The sequence below is a fragment of the Rhinopithecus roxellana genome, chromosome 13 (genome assembly GCF_007565055.1).
Source record: "Rhinopithecus roxellana isolate Shanxi Qingling chromosome 13, ASM756505v1, whole genome shotgun sequence".
Classification (NCBI taxonomy): domain Eukaryota; kingdom Metazoa; phylum Chordata; class Mammalia; order Primates; family Cercopithecidae; genus Rhinopithecus; species Rhinopithecus roxellana.
In genome coordinates this window covers 12,462,045-12,482,374 of record NC_044561.1, presented here as the reverse complement: position 1 = coordinate 12,482,374, position 20,330 = coordinate 12,462,045, and the positions used below count along the sequence as shown (strand labels likewise).

Here is a 20,330-nt window from a genome sequence, read left to right as displayed (position 1 = left end):
CCATCTGCGATGGCCGCACACACCGCATTCACAGAAACACAGGTGCTGAATAAATTAAACGCTCAGGCTCTGGCCCCACCCCAGCTTTCAGAGCCCACAGGCAGACTGTACAAAGTCAATAATTTAAAACCCGCACCCCGGGCACAGTGCCTGGAAGTGTCGGGGTCACCCACTCCCCTTAAATTAGCCACTGTACAAGTTCATCTTCTGACAGGCGGAGCCAGGACACAGGAATCAGGGCCTGGGGTCCCTGGACCACAGCTACCCCCTCCCCGGCCTCCCCACTGTCCCCTGGGGCCTGGGAGAGGCAGGCTGCTCAGAGGAAGTAACCTCAACAAATAAATTAAACAATAAATAGCCCCGGTGGACCCAGGGCACCTCCACGGGGTCACACCATAAATAACAGAGTTGGCGGCAGGTACGGCTCGCGTGGGCGGGCGGGCCCAGAGGCCCGGACTCGCATTGTGTGTGCAGGACGCGCCCAGACGCACACCGCAGGACTGAGGGCAGGAGGTGGGCTGGGGACCCTGCGCCGGCGGAAAGAGCTCCGGGTCGGCAGGCAGATGGAAGGCCGCCTCCGGACAGAGCAGCACAGAGGGGCGTCTGGGGTTCAAGTATCCACCCAGGGCAGGCGGGACCTCGACCGAAGCGTCTTTGGACAGAGCTTGAGAAAACCAAGTCCCGCGGGACCAGCGGTCAAAAGGCACTCAAAGCGAAGGTCACCAGGGGTCAGAGATCACTGCTTCCGCAGGAGGAGACGGCCCACGCAAGAGAAAGTCAGGGTCTGGGGGCGTCCCAGGTTTGGCCAAGGCAGGTGGTCCCCTAGCTCCCAGTCAGGTGTAGCTCCTCACAAGCTCTCGCTGCTGGACGTGGTGCTGGCCGCGTCATCAGGGTCGAGGGTGCACAGCCGCAGGTCACAGCTATCCGGGGCGACCCCGTCAACCCCCAACATCCAGGGATGGGCCGCAATCTGGTCCAGCGATGGCTGCTCTGAGGGCCGCAGAGACAGGCACCACTGGATCAGCTGCTGGCACTCTGTGCCGAGCAGAGAGGTCAGGGAGGGTCTGGGCAGGGCGAGGCCCCCACCCCGCCTCGAGCCCCCACGCACCTGGGGAGACCCTCCTCCGGAAGAGCAGGCGGCCGCGGAGGATCTCCTCGTCCTGCTCGAAGGGGATGTCATAGAGCAGACACACCATGTCATAGAGCAGCACGCCCAGGGACCACACGGTGGCCGAGCGCCCCTGGTAGCGGTGGTAGCGGATCCACTCCAGGTGGCTGTACACTCGGGTGCCTAAGGGGACACGGGGCTTAGCACGCTTAGCTGCCCCACAGGGGCAGAGCCGCTCAACGGACAGCAGGCACCTGCTGGTTAACTCCTTGGCCTGAGTCACAGGAAGCAGAGCCAGGCCTCAAAATCCTGCTCGTAATCACCCTGGAAAAACCCCAGCAGGCCATGGGGGGGCTGGGGGAGGGGCCGCGGGGGAGGAGCAGGTCACATGAGCAAGGGTTCAGCTTTCACAACAAACAGATGCACTGTGAAGCTACCCGGGGCCACCGCGGGTCCCTTACAGCCAGGGCGGCCTGCGGGAATGGGGCGGGGGGAAGAGGGGAGGGCAAAGGAGGGGCGGGCGGGGGAGCCCCGGCTTCCCCGAGCTCCGCAATGCCGGGATTTCTGCCGCGGCGCCCCCGCGCTCCGCACGCACGCAGCTCCCGCCCCCCATGCAGGGGAGGCCCCGCCACTCCAATCACACCACGGGGGCCTCCAGGCTCCCAGCACAGACCCAGCCCAGCTGCGCCCTGCGTCACGCACGAGCCCTGCAGAGACTCCTCTGATACTGCCCCCAGCCGGGTGTCTCTCTGCCGGAAGGTTGTCACGCGCTTCCCACACGGGGGCAGGAGGCCCCGTACCCCCAACCCGACGGAGGAAGAAATATTGAGCGCGCCCCTAGCCCCCACCCAGCACTATCCTGCTCTTGATCCCTCACTCAGTCCTCCCCAGGGCAGCGCGTGGGCCGCTGCCCCCAACCAGAACAGACCCAGGGCGCGCGGCCGCCCAACAGTCACCAGCCCCTCCATGCGCCGCTCCCCGCAGGCGTTAACCCGCCGGCACGGCCCCCGGAACGTTCCCTGCCTCGTGCCGGGCGCTCACCGTCGAAGTCGGTGTAGACCGTGTCCTTGGGCAGCGCGCCTGAACCGAAGTCGATGAGCTTGAGCTCTTCGGAGCGCAGGTCCACCAGCAGGTTTTCGTCCTTGATGTCGCGGTGCACGACCCCGCAGCTGTGGCAGTGGCGCACGGCTGCCAACACCTGCTCGAAGAAGCGGCGCGCCAGCGGCTCCTCCAGGGCGCCGCGCTCTGTGATGAAGTCGAAGAGGTCCTGCGCCGGCTCGGGCAGCTCCAGCAACAGCAGAAAGCCGTCGGGCCGCTCGAACCAGTCCAGCAGGCGGATGACGCCGCGCGAGCCGCCCGCCACGCCCACCTTGCGCAGCAGCACCACCTCCAGGGGCACGGTCGCGCCGCCATGGGGGACAGGGCGATCAGAAAGCCCCGCGCCTGACCCCTGCTGCCGCCGCCGCCCGCGCCCCAACTACTAGGCTGCCCCACTCGGTCACCCGCTCCTTCACGGCCACCTACGGGGGACGCGGGAGGTCAGGCCCGGCCGAGCGAGGCGCGAGAGAACCCCGGGCCCGCCCGGCAGCCCGACTCACCGAGAGCCCGTCGACATTGCGGCTGCCTGCGTAGACCGTGCCGAAACCGCCGCTACCCAGCACGGCGACCACCTGGTACGCCTTCTCGAAGCTCTCGTTGTCCGCCTTGGCTGCAGGGAGGCGCGGGCGGGGTTGGTGCGGCCTGGGGTGCCCCCGATCCCCGCCAGCCCTGCGCGTACCTGGCTGCAGGATCTTCACCGGGAGGTGGTCCACGCCGCCAGGCCCGCAGAGGTGCGCCAGGGAGCCCAACTTGGAGAGCAGCATCGCGGGGAGCGGCCTCCCCGGAGCCCCGAGCCCCAGGCGCCGAAGCCGCGGCCGATCCGGGCGGGCGGCGCGCCGGGGACACCGGCCGCCGAGCCTGAGGCGGTCGGCGCGGCGCAGTGGGCCCGGGAGGCCCGCGGGGACCGCATAGACGCTCAGCAGGCAGAGCGCCTCACCCGCCCTGGCCACCTCAACCGGTGGTTTTGGGCCGCGGCGCCGCGTATCCCTCCGCGGGGGCGGGGCGAGCAGGGACCCCGCCCCTTCCGCCCGGGGCCCTGGCGGCGGCGACGGCTGGGTGCTCGCGGGGGAGACGGCGGGGCAACCGGGCGCCTGTCCCCGGGCGGGCGAGGGCCGGGTGCGGCAGGCGTGGGGCAGCTCCGGGACTCGTTGTCGTAGCGCAGCCGCGGAGGCGCACGGCGTGCTGCGTCGGTCCACTCTCCTTGCTCACTCAAGCACTCCGCGCACGCGCAGCTCCCGCGCCGGTGGCGGCCGTGGCGCCTCGGGCAGCGCGAGGAGAGGCTGCACGAGCCAATGGAAACCGGGATTTTAAAAGAAATCCGGTGCCCCAGCCAATGACGGGGCGAGCCGTTTCCCGGCCCCACCCTCAACATCGCCGAGGAAGGTCACCCGCTGGCCCCGAGCAGGGTTCCTGGGGGCGTGGGAGTCCGGTAGGCGATCTACGATCGTCCCGCGACCTCGAGGTGACACAGGCTGCGAGTCTGCGTCTCTGGCTGTCCGCGCTCCCCGTCGCGCACATGGCCGGCCGCGAGGAGGTAGCTTCGGCTCCTCTGGGACCCCTCCCAGCGGCAGCGCCCCTAGTTTCGCAGCCCAGCGAGGGCCGAGAGCGCACGTGGCTGGAGACGTTTCCTCCTCACCCTGGACTCTGACCTCACGCCCGCAGCCCAGCCCGAGGGCCTTCCCTGGAACCTCTGCCCTGGTGGCCGGTGCCTGAAGTGGCCTGACATGGTCCTGGCTGCCCTCGGGGCTCTCCAGCAGCTGCTGTCCACCTCCACCAGGGAGCCCACCTGGATTGCTGCAACAACTGCACTCAAGGCCTGAACAGCCAGGGTACTCATTGCCCTGATCTGAACTTCACCCTGTCGTGCCCTTTCCCTGCTCTCTGTACAGAAGTCAGACTCACCTGTGTGGTTTGGTGCAAATCCACAGATTGCCAACATTGGTCCAAGGTCACCGGCCTGAGAGTAGCTCAGGGCTCCAGGACGTGAGTGGCCACCTGCCAGCCCCAGGGCTAGTGGGTTGAGAGTTGGGGGCCAGAGAGCCCAGGGGCTGGTCCTCTTGGCACTGCCAAGCGTTCCCAGTGGCTGCTGAGGGCCCAGCCGGTCTAAGTATTATGGCAGACATTCCGGGGAGGTCTGGTGTGACTGTCAGCGTGCACACACACCTGCCTCAGAGCTTCCAGCCTCCCCCAAGTCTGACCTCTCACCTCTATACAGTTATCATCACTGTCCCTGCACTGATCACACACCTCTCCCCTGCTCAGCCCTTCTGAGGCTGTGGCTCTCAGGACTGGCCCAGGCCCACCTGCCATCTGGGCCATCTCTGGGGCTCACTTCGTCCGCTGCTGCCTGGGCTCGTGCCTGTGCTCCTGGGGGCTCCTCACTTGCCTGGCTCGTCTCTTCCTGTCCCTTGGGTCCTGTTACCCCAGGATCAAAGCCAACCCTGACATTGTCCCCCCGTCCTCTCCCACTCCAGCCCCTGCTTCCCGGAGCTCTGTCCAATTCTCTCCCGCCTACGAGGGCAGGGTTGGGGCTGTGGGTTAGCCTTTCCCCCACCCCCCCCCACCCAGCCGGGCTCCCCCGGATCAGATCCCAGGTAGGATGACGCCCCAAGCCTACCCTCCAGCGGCTCCACACAGCACCTGAGAAGGAGGGCTGCTGCCCACGTGGTCCTCCCAGGGACCTGCCTGAGGGTCCCGTGGGGCCACCCTCTTCTGTGCTGGCCACACGCAGAGATGGGCCAGGACCCTGGAGGCAGTAGGTTTTTGGGGAGACCACCACAGTTGGGTTCATGTCGTCTGGGGGTGGTCCTCAGCCTGACGTGTCAGGCTAGTCTTCTTGAGTCTGATATGTCAGGCTCCAGGCCAGTCTTCCTTGAGTCATCCTGGCTGTAGAAGACCAGGCTCTGGCAGGTGGGCACCCCACCCTAGCTCTCCCTAGGCCCTGGGTCTTGCTCTGAACCCCTCAAGCATCCCTTAACTAAGAGCTTTCTGCTCCTCTCGAAAGCGTGATGTGCCCGCCCTCCACAGCCCTCCTCCCGCTCACTCCAGGTGTGCTGGAGATTCCTGCAGGCCTCCAGGTGGGATTCTTGCCACACAGGCCTCTGTGAAAGCCTCCGGGGGGCTCCTGCCTGGGGATCCAGCAGCCTGACCCTGGAGTGGGGGGTAGGGCAGAGCAGGAGGCAGCCCTTTCTCTGAAGTGTGACATCTTTGTAACCACATTTGTCCAGACACTGGTGTATGTTATAGATTTGCTGTTACATGCACCTGTGTGTGCAGCAAGGACCCTTGCACTGACGATGAGCTCCGTGAGCGGTCAGCGTGCACCCCAGCCCTTCACTCTGCCCCAGGACTGTTTTGACATTGAGGCCTCTTTTAGAATGTGTCTGGTCCAGGCCACCACATCAGATCTGGTTGGAGTCCTGGGGTCCCCAGTAACCCCAGATAACCCTGCTCACTTGTCCTGCGCTGCCATTGGGCACGGCCCAGCCTGTTCCTCAGCTTGGCAAACAGATACGGGTCATCTCAGTTGTGGAGCATCTGTGCTCTGCATACAGGAAAAGAAAAATCTGAGGGGCCTCAGGGCCTACTCACCCTCTGCCCTGGGCCACCCCTTTCCTGCAGGTCCCATCAACACCCCACCCCCCAACCAAGTCCCCAGCAGGGCAGGACACCAGCCCTGCCTGTTTTTTCCTGGTTCCTGGATAGCCCATCCGGTGGGCCCCATGGGCAGACCCAGCCCATGGGCCAGAGCTGGGGCCGCTCCTGCGAGCCAGGAGGTGAGCCAGGAGGAGGGGGCTTGGCAGGGTCTTGGTTCGGGGGCCGCTCCGCCTGGGTACTGGACTGCCGAGGACCTGGCCTGGCCCTGGAATCTGTAAAATCGAAAGTTCTGGGGTCAGCGTAGTGGCTCACACCTATAATCTGAGCACTTCAGGAGGCTGAGGTGGAAGCCCTGCTTGAGTCCAGGAGGTCAAGGTTGCAGTGAGCCGTGACTGCGACACTGCACCGCAGTTAGGAGGACAGAGGAAGACTCTGTCGCAAAAAAAAAAAAAAAAAAAAAAAAAGGTCTCACATTAAAAAATTTACACACACATTACTAAGTTTTAGTCTAAAACAGGCTTGTCCGACCAGTAACCCATGGACTGCATGCGGCCCAGGACAGCTCTGAATGCAGCCCAACACGTATTCGTAAACTTTTTAAAACATTATGAGTGTTTTTGTGATTTTTTTTTTCAGCTCATCAGCTATCATTAGTGTTAGTGAATTTTATGTGTGGCCCAAGACAAATCTTCTTCCAATGTGGCCCAGGGAAGCCAACAGATTGGACACCCATGGTTTAGAAGTTTATGCCAATCTTCTCCTCCCACAACTATTGTGTTTTGCAGTGTGACTGACATACAATAAGGTGCACATATTTGAAGTGTGTGACTTGACAAGTCTGACGTGCACATACCCATAAAACCATCAGCACAATCGAGATGACAAACAGACCCGTCAGTCCCCAGAGCCGCCTTGTGCCGCAGCCCTCCAGTCACATGGCTGCTCACGTGCTCTGGAACTTCATACTTCACATGAATGCACACAGTGTGACTCACTGGAGAGCCACCTGTGCTGTTGCATGTCAACAGCTTGCTCCCTGTATTGCTGAGTCATGTTCCATTGTACGAACGCAATGCGACTTGCTTATCCATTCACCTGCTCATGGACATGGGTTGTTTTATTTTTGGTGATTAAAAATCCAGCTGCTGTGAACTTTGTGTATGGGTCCTGGCATGGCCGTAGGTCTTCATCTCTCTGGGGCACATGCCTAGAGAGAAATGACTGGGTACTATGGCAGGTGTGCATCCAGCTTCTTAAGAACACCTTTTGCACAGTGGTGTGCCACACCCCCTTCCCACAGCAGGGTACGTGCCAGTGGCCCCACGTGCTCACCAATGCACAGATGGTCCAACTCAATTTCTGGCCATTCTAGTAGGTGTTCAGTGGCACCTCGTTGTGTTTTAATTTGTGTTTCCCTAACAACTAATGATGTTGAACATCTTTCATGTGTTTATTACCATCTGTATGTATTCTTTGGTAAAGTGTTCAAGTGTTTGATCCATTTTAAACACTGAGTTCCTAGGCAGTTTGTAGAGTACTGTTTTCCGAATACAAGTCCTTGATCAGATGTCATTTGCAAATTATTTTCTCTAGTCTGTCATTTTCCGTTGTTTTACTAGTGTCTTTTCTTTTTCTTCTTTTTTGAGACAGTTTTTCTATGTTGCCCAGGCTAGCCTTGAACTCCAGGGCTCAAGAGATCCTCCAGCCTCAGTCTCCTGGGTCACTGGGACTAAAGTGCATGCCATTGTGCCTGTCTAACAGTGTCTTTTCAACAGCAAAACACTTAATTTCACTGAAGTCCAATATATCAATTTCTTTATACGTCATGCTCTTAGTGTCACATAAAAAAATCCTTGCCCAAAGGACGTGCAGATGTTCTTCTACACTGTTTTCTAGATGTATAGTTTTAGGCTTTATATTTACGGCTATGAACCACAGAATAAGTTAGTTTTTGTCTATGCTGTGAGGTACAGATGCAGGTTCATGTTTTTGCATGTGTCCTGCATTTACAGATCATTTTAGGTAAAACAGGTAACTTGATAATATGGAGTCTTCAGACCCCAGAGATACAAATAGTATCTCTCTCCATTTATTTACATATTTTGTTGCCCATCTTTTGTCAGATGTATCCCTAATGTTTAAAACATTTAGGTGCTACTTAAAAAAAAAAATTCAGGCCGGGTATGGTGGCTCATGCCTATAATCCCAGCACTTTGGGAGGCTGAGGCGGGTGGATCATGAGGTCAGGAGTTCGAGACCAGCCTGGCCAACATGGTGAAACCCCGTCTCTACTAAAAATACAAAAATTAGCAGGGTGCAATGGCAGGCACCTGTAATCCCAGCTACTCAGGAGGCCAAGGCAGGAGAACTGCTTGAATCTGGGAGGTGGAGGGGTTGCAGTGAGCCGAGATCTGCCACTGCACTCCGACCTGGGCAACAGAGCAAGACTCTGTCTCAAAAGAAACAAAAAACAAACCAAAAAACAATTTCTGAGTGTTTCCTGGAAATATAGATACAACTTATTTTTCTACACTGATCGTGTATATCGCAAAGTTACTTAGTAGTTCTAACAGCTTCATTTCAGATCTCACCAGGTCTTTCTTTTCTTTTTTTGAGACAGGGTCTCACTTCATCAGGGCTGCAGTGTAGAGGTACAATCATAGCGCACTGCAGCCTCGATCTGCCAGGCTCAAGGGATCCTCCTGCCTCAGCCCCTGAGTAGCTGGGACTGTAGGTATGTGCCACCATGCCCAGCTAATTTTTAAACTTTTTTTTTTTTTTGAGGCGGAGTCTCGCTCTGTCGCCCGGACTGGAGTGCAGTGGCCAGATCTCAGCTCACTGCAAGCTCCGCCTCCCGGGTTTACGCCATTCTCCTGCCTCAGCCTCCCGAATAGCTGGGACTACAGGCACCCGCCACCTCGCCCGGCTAGTTTTTGTATTTTTAGTAGAGACGGGGTTTCACTGTGTTAGCCAGGATGGTCTCGATCTCCTGACCTTGTGATCCGCCCGTCTCGGCCTCCCAAAGTGCTGGGATTACAGGCTTGAGCCACCATGCCCGGCCGCCAATTTTTAAACTTTTTAAAAACAGAGACAGGGTCCTGCATGTTGTCAGGCTGTTCTCAGTGATTTTCCCATCTCAGCCTCCCCAAGTGCTGGGATCACCAGCATGAGTCACTGTGCCCAGCCTCCATCAGACTGTCTACAGGGTGTGGATGCCTCTTCTTTCTGCTTCATTGCACAATGCTGGGCAGAAATGCTGAGTAAACGTGCTCTGATCCTGATCTTATAAGCAAAGAGCATTTAGTTATCACTAAGTAGGTTTTTGTAGGTAACGGAAATTTCCTTTTATTTCTAGTTTGCCGAATTTTGATCAGGAATGGATGCTGGATTTTGTCAGATGGTTTTTCCTTTTCAGTTTGTTAATATGGTATATGACACATTGATTTTTGGAATGTTAAGCCATTCCTGGGATGAACCCTCTTGGTCTCATATACATGTCATATAAATATATATGTGCATATATATGTGTGTGTGTGTGTATGTATATATAATTTCTGAGACAGAGTCTCACTCTGTCACCCAGGCTGCAGTGCAGTGGCATGATCTCGGCTCACTGCAATCTCCACCTCCTGGGTTCAAGCGATTCTCCTGCCTCAGCCTCCTAAGTAGCTGGGTCTACAGGTGCATGCCACTGCACCCAGCTAATTTTTTTCTGGGATGGAGTCTTGCTGTATTCTATTGCCCACACTGGAGTGCAGTGGCACAATTTCAGCTCACTGCAGCCTCCACTTCTGTTCCATTTTAGATAGTTTCTATTGCTCCGTCTTTAAGTTCACTTTTTTCCTTCTGCATTGTCTAGTCTGCTGATAATTCTGTCCAATATATTTTTCATTTTAGGCACTGAAGTTTTCATTCCTAGAAGATAAAATTGTCTTTTATATATCTTTCACGTCTCCAATTAACATGCTCATGTCTTCTACTTTCTGGAACACATGGAACTTATTTATAACTGTTTTAATGTCCTTGTCTGCTAATTCTACCATGTTATTTTGGGGGGTTGGTTCCAACTGACTAAATTTCCTCCTTTTGGGTTATGTTTTTCACTTTTTCATTTTTTAATCAGATGTCAGTGTTCATTTTATACCTTGTTGGGTGCTGGATAATTTTATATTCCTATAAATATTCTTAAACTTTGTTCTGGGATGCAATCCAATTACTTGGGAACAGCTTGATCCTTTTGAGGCCATCATACCTTGTCAGTCTGGGCCGGAGCGGCCTTCAGTCAGGGGCTGGACTTTCTACACTCCTGAGACAACACCCTCCCAAGGACTCTACATGTGAATTATGAGGTTTTTCTTCTCTGGCTGTGGGCACAGCTATTTTTGGCACTGTGTCAACTTTAAGGATTTTTCTTGCTGTTCTTTCCAGCTGGTTCTTTTCCAGGCCTGGGTATTTTACTCACATCATGCATTCATCAATGCTCAGCTGAAAACTCAAGGAGGAACCTCTGTAGGTCCCCAGATCTCTGTACCCTGCCCTCTCCCCAGCATTCTACTGTCAGCCTTATCCCCCCGCCCTCCCCACCCTTCCAAATGCTGTCTCTGCACTCAGATAGGTCACCAGGCTCCACCTGGGCTCCCTCTTGGTGCTCTCTGGCCAAGACACTCTCAGAAGGCTGTGAGTTGGGAAAACCATGGGGTCACCTCATTTGTTTCCTCTCTCAGGAATCCCTGTCCTATGATAGCTGATGTTAATGTCTGAAACTGTTGTTCCATATGGTTTGTCTGATTTTTTATTGTTTAAGGAAGAAAGATAAATCTGATCCCTGAAATTCTATCTTGGTTGACATATGAAATATTCTTGAGGCCGGGTGCGGTGGCTCAAGCCTGTAATCCCAGCACTTTGGGAGGCCGAGACGGGCAGATCACGAGGTCAGGAGATCGAGACCATCCTGGCTAACACGGTGAAACCCCGTCTCTACTAAAAAATACAAAAAACTAGCCGGGTGAGGTGGTGGGCACCTATAGTCCCAGCTACTTGGGAGGCTGAGGCAGGAGAATGGCATAAACCCGGGAGGCGAAGCTTGCAGTGAGCTGAGATCTGGCCACTGCACTCCAGCCTCCAGCCTGGGCGACAGAGCGAGACTCCGTCTCAAAAAAAAAAAAAAAAAAAAAAAAATTCTTGAGTTTATTTTCAATCTAGTTAATCCATAAGAAGATAATGTTTTGCATTTTAAAATCTACAGTCAATTGGAAATGTGCCCACCTAAATAGTAACACCCTCCCCGACCTCACACGCCATCCGCATCACAGACTCTCCCTGAGAATCAGGCAGTATAATGAACTAGTAATGAGGTGATGACGGAAGAAGAAAAGCACTGTCCAAGGAAGACTCCTTTCTATTTGCAGAACAAAAAAGAGATCAACTATAAAATATGCCACAAATAACTTTCAAGGATAAACTCTTGCTGCTTAATTTGTCGTATTTTCCATGATTGTGCAGGCATTCTAAACCTATCATTTTTTGCATTTTGGGGGAGGAAACTATAAAAATGGTAAACATTTTTGAGTATTAGATATAATTTAAAAATTCATGTTATACATTGAAAACATGCTCATAAAACTAAATTTGAATAGCACAGAATAAGTTGTAAGCTCCACCATGGCATAGATGACTTTCTTGTTATTAGAAACACGAAGATAAATAAAACCACTTCTATTGTATTCACAAAAATATACCAAGAGCCCAGGACAATACCTGGCATATAATAGGCATTATATTACTAATTATGGAGTGACTGGACTATGGAAGCTTTTTTTCCTTTGAGATGGAGTTTCACTCTTGTTGCCCAGGCCTGGAGTGTAGTGGCTCAATCTTGGCTCACTACAACCTCTGCCTCCTGGGTTCAAGTGATTCTCCTGCCTCAGCCTCCCAAGTAGCTGGGATTATAGGTGTACACCCAGCACGCCCAGCTAATTTTTTGGATTTTTAGTAGAGATGGGGTTTCACATCTTGGCCAGGCTGGTCTTGAACTCCTGACCTCATGATCCGCCTGCCTCAGTCCTCCCAAAGTGCTGGGATTAGAGGCGTGAGCCACTGCACCTGGCCTAGAAGTTTTTATAAAATATCTTTGCAACATTGACAAAGTTTGGAAATGTTAACAATTTGTGGGGTGTGTATCCTTCCAGACATTTTCCATGCATACATGATCACATAAATGTACCTAAGTGTACACAAAAACCATATAATTTAAAAATAAAACTCTAAAGCCAGGCGTGGTGGCTCATGCCTATAATCCCGCACTTTGGGGGCCGAGGAGGGTGGATCACAAGGTTAGGAGTTCAAGACCAGCCTGACCAATATGGTGAAATCCTGTCTCTACTAAAAATACAACAATTAGCCAGGTGTGGTGGCACATGCCTGTAGTCCCAGCTACTCTGGAGACTGAGGCAGGAGAATCGCTTGAATCTGGGAGGCGGAGGTTGCACTGAGCCAAGATTATACCACTGCACTCCAGCCTGGGTGACACAGTGAGACTCTGTCTCAAATAAAAAAAAAAAAAAGAAAAAGAAAAAGAAAACAACCCAACTCTGAGGTCATATAAACATCCGTACTTTGCTTCCCCTATTTAATATATTGTAGCCATCTTATTAGCCCTTGCACATAAACTTTACACTAAATCTATTTTGTGAATATTTTAGTTCACTTGATTTTTTTTTTTTTTTGAGATGGAGTCTCGCTCTGTTCCCCAGGCTGGAGTGCAGTGGCTCGATCTCAGCTCACTGCAAGCTCCGCTTCCCGGGTTACGCCATTCTCCTGCCTCAGCCTCCCGAGTAGCTGGGACTACAGGCGCCCGCCACCTCGCCCGGCTAGATTTTTGTATTTTTTTTTTTTTTTTAGTAGAGATGGGGTTTCACCGTGTTAGCCAGGATGATCTCGATCTCCTGACCTCGTGATCCACCCGTCTCGGCCTCCCAAAGAGCTAGGATTACAGGCTTGAGCCACCACGCCAGGCCAGTTCACTTGGTTTTAACTGCAATTTTGAGTTATTTTGTGAACCACACTGCTCGAATACTCCAGTCAACTGAGCGCTAATACGCCAAGAAGGAAATTCCCATCCCCTGTGTAGAGACAGTTACGTTGTTGAGCACTACCTTTTTGCTGGTGGACTGTCCGTTGCTTTTGGTGTCTTGTTCATGGTTCCAATTTTCTGTCACTTGGGGAGACTGTAAAATAATTTCTTCTGGAAACAACACTTTTAAAACAAAAAAAGGTAAGAGCATAGGTATAACTAAAAAGTTAAAGAAAAATTAATAGAGGTTGTTTATGGCTGACCCTAAAGTAATTAATATTCTATTCCCTTCCTTTCTTAACCTGCCTGTTACACTGTTTCTAAATCAGAGCATTATTAGTAATGCATATTCTTCACAACAAAGCCATTTACTCGCCCACCTGCAAAAACAAAAATGAATTACATTTATGAGGGAAAAGTGAGCAAGATGAATTTATTTTCAGTTATTTAAGCAAGCTATTATTAATTATTCACTAAGCTGAAATAGTAAGAAAACACTAAAACTTGATAGAAAATTAAAAACATGACTATAACAAAGTTTTACTTCTAATATTATGACTGAAGAGACTATTTTACACAAAATTTTACATGAAGCCTATAAAAATATTCTGTGAAGATGTAACACTATCATTCTATAAAAATAATACCTTTTACACCTAAGTGGATGACTTGTTCAAGTGCAAAATGACACCGTCTGCTTGTAGTCCTGCTGGGAAGAAAACCACATAAAATAACTAACTTCACATTCAGAACTATTAAGGCTGGCATACAGTAATGCAAATTTGATTATACAACCTTTAAGTCAATATAAAAAAAATCACAGCAACAATCCAACAATCAATGAAATAGAGAACAGAAAAACACTAGAGAGGATGGGTGCAGTGGCTCACATGTGTAATCCTAGCACTTTGGGAGGCCGAGGTGGGCAGATCACCTGAGATCAGGAGTTCGAGACCAGCCTGGCCAACACAGTGAAACCCTGCCTCTACTAAAAATACAAAAATTAGCCGGGTGGGGCGGTGTTGCACGCCTGTAGTCCCAGCTACTCGGGAGGCTGAGGCATGAGAATCACTGGAACCCGGCAGGCAGAGGTTGCAGTGAGCTGAGATGGCACCACTGCACTCCAGCCTGGGTGACAGAGTGAAACTCTGTCTAAAAAATTTTTTGTAAAAACCACTAGAGAATACCAATGAAGCCCAAAAAAAAAAAAAAAAAAAAAAAAAAAAAAAAAAAAAAAAGCATGTGACAAAATCCCACAACCATTCTTTAATTATTATTATTATTTTATTTTAATTTTTTAATTTTTTAGTTTTTTTGAGACGGAGTCTCGCTCTGTCGCCCAGGCTGGAGTGCAGTGGTGCGATCTCGGCTCACTGCAAGCTCTGCCTCCCAGGTTCCCGCCATTCTCCTGCCTCAGCCTCCTGAGTAGCTGGGACTACAGGCGCCCGCCACCACGCCCAGCTAATTTTTTTTTGTATTTTTAGTAGAGACGGGGTTTCACCGTGGTCTCGATCTCCTGACCTTGTAATCTGCCCGCCTCGGCCTCCCAAAGTGCTGGGATTACAGGCGTGAGCCACCACGCCCGGCCTTTTTTTTTTTTTTTTTTTTTTTTAAAGAGACAAGGTCTTGCTGTGTTGCCTAGGCTGGAGTGCAGTGGCACAGTCACAGCTCACTGAAGCCTCAAATTCCTGGGCCCATGTGATCCTCCCACCTCAGCTTCTCAAAGTGCTGGGATTACAGGTGTGAGCCACCACACCTCGCCCCATATCCATTCTTGATTAAAAACTCACTAAAATAAGAATCTATCTCCTCAACCTGATACAGGGCCAATATGGAACCTACAACCCACACTGTACTAACTCATTCAGGACTGACAGCCCTGCCCCTAAGACCAGGGACGAAGCCAGTGCATCACTTCTCACCATTTCTATTCCACATCGGCACAGAAGTTCCAACCAGTTCAGGAAGGCAAGGGAAAACAAATACAGAGCATCCAAATAAGAAAGGAAGAAGTAAAACTGTTTTTTTTTCAGACAGAGCCTCGCTCTGTCACCCAGGCTGGAATGCAGTTGGGTGATCTCGGCTCACTGCAACCTCCGCTCCTGGTTTCAAGTGATTCTCCTGCCTCAGCCTCCTGAGTAGCTGGGATTACAGGCGCCTGCCACCACGCCTGGCTGATGTTTTGTATTTTTAGTAGACACGGGGTTTCCCCATGTGGGCCAGACTGGTCTCAAACTCCTGACCTCAGGTGATCTGCCTGCCTTGGCCTCCCACAGTGCTGGGATTACAGGCGTGAACCACTGCACCCGACTTGAAACTGTCATTCTTTGATGTACGTATATGTACTTGTATATGCAGAAAATCCTACAGACTCTATGAAAAGCTACTGGAGCTACTGAGTTTAGGAGACCTGCAGGATACAAGGTAAACAGACAAAAATCAACTGCTTTTTATAAATACTAGAAACAAACAATTAGAAACTTAAGTTAAAATTACTGTTTACAATAGCCATTTAAAAACTAAATAGGTATAAATCTGACAAAAGATACCTAAGACCTATACACTGAAAAGTATAAAATCTTGCTAAAAGAAATGAAAAAAGATGCAAATAAATAGAGAGACATACCATTTTCCAGGGCTGGAGGACTCATTAAGATTTCAATTCTCTCTTAAACCGACCTATAGATTCAATGTAATCCTAATCAAAATCCCAACATGCTTTCTGTAGAAACTGATATGACCTAAAATCCACGGAAGAATAAAGAAGACCTAGAATAGCCAGACAACTCTGAAAAGGAACAAAGTTGAAGGCTTGATACTACCTGATTTTGAGACTTATCATAAAGACACATATCATACACTATGTTTGTGTTCCCCTCAGCTTCATACAGTGAAACTTCATCCCCAATATGATGTTATTGGGTATGAGGAGTTGAGGCCTTTGGCAAGTGATTAGATCATGAGGGTGGGGCCTCAAGAATGGAGTTAGTGCCCTTATACAACGGAGCACAGAGAGCTCTCTCATCCCTTCTGCTGCGTGAGGACACAGGGAAAAGACATTCGCCTATGAACCAGGAAGCAGTCTCACTAGGACACTGAACCTGCTGGTGCCTTGACCTTGGGCTTCCCGATCTCCAGAGCATGAGTAATACATTTCTGTTGTTTATAAGCCACTCCATCTATGGTGCTATGCTAATGCAGCCTGAGTGGACTAAGACAGACAATAAGACCCTGTAATGTTGGTGTCAAGACAGACAAGTGTACCATATGGAACAGAACAGACAGTCTGAAGAAACAGATCAACAAATATTTGGTTGGCCGGGTGTAGTGGCTCACGCCTATAATCCCAGCACTTTGGGAGGCTGAGGCGGGCGGATCACAAGGTCAGGAGATCAAGACCATCCTGGCTAACACAGTGAAACCCCATCTCTACTAAAAACACACACAAGAAAATTAGCTGGGTGTGGTGGCGGGTGCCTGTAGTCCAAGCTATTCAGGAGACTGAGGCAAGAGAATGGCGTGAACCCAGGAGGCAGAGCTTGCAGTGAGCCGAGATCACCTCACTGCACTCCAGCCTGGGCAACAGAGTGAGACTTTGTCTCAACAAAAAAAAAAAAAAAAAAAAAAAAATTGGTCAACTGATTTTTTTTTCTTTTTTAAACAAAGGTACAATAGTAATTCATTGGAGAAAGGACAGGTTTTTCATCAAATAATGCTTGGACAACTGGATGTTTATTCCACCCTCCAATTTCCATTCATACCCTACAAATAATTTGCAAAAGCTTAATGAGATAGATCATAACCCTAAATGTACAGGTTAAAGCTGCCAAGTTTCTAAAAGAAAACAGGATAAAATCATTGAGATCCAAATTAAAGATTTCTGAGATGCATCACTAAAAGATCTGTGAAAGAAAACATTCATAAACTGGACTTCACCAAAATTAATAATTTCTGCTTTTCAAAAGGCACTATAAAAACAATGAAAATACAAGCTGTAGTCTGAGGAAATATTTGCACAGACACATATCTGATAAAGCACTGTACTGAAACTATACAATCATCTCTGCAAACTCAATCATGAGAAAACAATTTTTTTAAATGGGCCCAAAGACTTGAGGAAAGACTTCAACAAAGATTTTGTACAAATGGCAAAAAAGCACATAAAAAGATGTTCAGCGGCTGGGCGCGGTGGCTCACACCTGTAATCCCAGCAATCTGGGAGGCCAAGGTGGGCAGATCACGAGGTCAGGAAATCAAGACCATCCTGGCTAACACGGTGAAACCTCGTCTCTACTAAAAATACAAAAAAATTAGCCAGACGTGGTGGTGGGCGCCTGTAGTCCCAGCTACTCTAGAGGCTGAGGCAGGAGAATGGTGTGAACCTGGGAGGTGGAGCTTGCAGTGAGCCGAGATCACGCCACTGAACTCCAGCCTGGGGGACAGAGCAAGATTCTGTCTCAAGAAAACAAAAAACAGGACCGGGCATGGTGGCTCACGCTTGTAATCCCAGCATTTTGGGGAGCCGAGGCAGGTGGATCATGAGGTCAGGAGATTGAGACCATCCTGGCTAACACAGGAAAACCCCGTCTCTACTAAAAATACAAAAAAATTAGCCACGTGTGGTGGCAGGTGCCTGTAGTCCCAGCTACTGGGGAGAGGCTGAGGCAGGAGAAAGGCTTGAACCTGGGAGGCGGAGCTTGCAGTGAGCTGAGACGGTACCACTGCACTCCAGCCTGGGGGACAGAGCGAGACTCCGTCTCAAAAAAAAGAAAAAAGAAAAAAAAAGATGTTCAGCATCACTAGTCATTAGAAAAATACAAATTAAATCCACGAGATACCCCTTCACACTATGAGAATCAGCTCTGTTCTAGAGTCAAAGCAGGTCAAGGAGTCCAGGTCTAGACGTCGGCTGTAGTCTCTCTGGCTGCCATGATGGGAGCTGTGTGCCTTCTACCAGCGTTGCTGCTCCCTATGGCCCCAGCCAACCCTCACACCTCATCCAACACAGCTGCGCCTCCCTTCCCATTCCTGGGCCTTCTCATGGCACTCACATGCTGGGGTCTCTCATCTTGCACAGCAAACAAAAAGCACCCCCTCCTGGGCCTCCTGTATCTCTTTGGTCACCAATTTCTCTCACTCTCTCTCCATCCTACCCTCCCTGCTTTCATGGGCAAATGCCTTAAAAAGGAATCAACGACATTTCTCCATTTCCCCGTAGTCCATTCATTCATTCTCAAGACATTCCAATCTGGCTGTAGCCCAAATACTGCCGATTTCTCAGACATAGAAAGCACTAATATTAAAAAAAAAATGATAAATTTGACTATATTAAAACTAGCACCTTCTGTTAATAAAAAGACATATATATTTATATATAATAAAAAATATATACATAGTTTTTTGAGACAGAGTCTCACTCTGTCTCAGACTGGAGTGCAGTGGTGTGATCTCAGCTCACCGCAACCTCCGCCTCCTAGGTACAAGCAATTCTCCTGCCTCAGCCTCTCAAGTAGCTGGAACTACAGGCGTGTGCCATCATGCCCAGCTAAGTTTTGTATTTTTAGTAGAGATGGGTTTTCCCCATGTTGGCCAGGCTGGTCTCAAACTCCTGACCTCAAGAGATCCGCCTGCCTTGGCCTCCCAAAGTGTTGAGATTACAGGTGTGAGCCACTGCACCCAGTCTCAAAAGACACTTTTTAAAAAGCTAAAAGACAAGGAACAAATCTGGAGAAGATATGTACCTAAGAATAGTTTATCATAAGGAATACAGAAAGGACTCCTACAACAATGAAAATCAGATAAATTACTCAATAAAAAAGAGGGCAAAAGACGCAAGCAAGCATTTCACAGAAGATGAACATTTTACAGTCCACAAACAAGAAGATTCTCAGCCTTGTAAGTAAGCCAGAGAAAAGTAAATCAAGACCATCATGAGATGTATTACACACCTACCAGAGTGGCACCAATTAGGAAATCTAACAAAATCAGATTGCAGGGAGGGCACTGATCAACAGGTTGTTATATACATGGATACTGGAATTCACTTGATGCAACCACTTGTAAACCTGGAAACAGGAATATACCCCAAACCCAGCAATTCCACCCCCACATACACAGCGGCTCTAGGAAAAGCAGGAAACAATAGTAACAGGAAACAATGAAGATGTCCATCAACAGAAAAACAGAGGGTATTCACACAACCGCCAACTAATGAACTGTAGTTACAGGCAACAACATGAAGACATCTCAGGAACACAATGTTTAGTGAATATCTGCAGCTCCTAGGAACCAAATACAGCAGTTACTCCTTTTCTAAAGTTCAAAAGAATTAAAAGTGAAGAATACACTCTTTGTGCATGACTAGTTAATGGTTTTGTGGAGGAAGAAAAAGTCAGCTGGGTGCCAGGTCACAGCACCCCTCATCTGACAAGAAAACAAATAAAAGTAAGGAGCTGGTAGCTGACAGTGACAGTGAGGCATGAACCAAAGATCCAGTGCACGTGAGGTCTGGGAAAGAATGAACATGCAAATGTATGCACCTTTGTATCTCAAAAAATAGTCGATAATAAAGCTAGAAACACGGGGCATGCAAAAATACTGTAGGAGCCTACTTCATCCACAAGGCCTCTACACGTCAACCACAGGCGTGCTGGGGGCTCCTACGTCACTACTTAGATGTCAACGGCCATACTCGAGAGAAGACTGTACAATCAAAGATAAAGAGACAAATTAACTGGGCATGGTGCCTCACACCTATACTCCCAAAACTTTGGGAGGCTGAGGCAGGAGGATCGCTTGAGCCTAGGAGTTTATGACCAGCCTGGGACCCCATCTCTATTAAACAAACAAATAAAAAAAGACGGCCGGGCCCAGTGGTTCATGCCTGTAATTCCAGCACTTTGGGAGGCCGAGGCGGGCAGATCACAAGGTCAGGAGTTCGACACCAGTCTGGCCAATATGATGAAACACCATCTCTACTAAAAATACAAAAATTAGCTGGGTGTGGTGACAGGCACCTTGTAGTCCAAGCTACTCGGGAGGCTGAGGCAGGAGAATCACTTGAACCTGGGAGGCGGAGGTTGCAGTGAGCCAAGATCGCACCACTGCAATCCAGCCTGGGTGACAGAGCGAGACCTTGTCTCAAAAAAAAAAAAAAAAGACATTTGAAAGAAGACTCACTAAAAGCATTACCTATTATATGTGAATTCCACATCCATAGGTTCAAAGTTATAGGACTTGTTCAAATTCTGGATTAATTTTAAGAGTTACATCTTCTTCATGAATCTAAAAAAGAAACAAACAATATACATGATTTCTTGGAATAATGTGATATCTATATCCAGCAACACATCATCAGAAATTCATTCTACAGCTTTGAGCTAAAATTTGGATACCTATCTGCAAAATTAGTTGAAAAGGATTAAATCATGCCATTCAATTATACAAACAAGAGGA

General features: G+C 50.1%; 1 protein-coding gene across 1 annotated transcript; it reads right to left on the bottom strand.

The window, feature by feature from the left end:
• Window positions 1–18: 18 nt before the first annotated feature.
• On the bottom strand, window positions 19–3,408 carry LOC104680063 (serine/threonine-protein kinase pim-3-like). Its single transcript, XM_030913972.1, has 6 exons — window positions 2,886–3,408; window positions 2,707–2,816; window positions 2,591–2,628; window positions 2,150–2,520; window positions 1,109–1,291; window positions 19–1,035 (listed from the first exon to the last, which is right to left on the bottom strand). Exons 1-6 carry the CDS (start codon window positions 2,968–2,970, stop codon window positions 848–850), a joined length of 975 nt encoding a protein of 324 aa, XP_030769832.1. The 5' UTR covers window positions 2,971–3,408; the 3' UTR covers window positions 19–847.
• Between the last annotated feature and the right edge of the window lie 16,922 nt (window positions 3,409–20,330).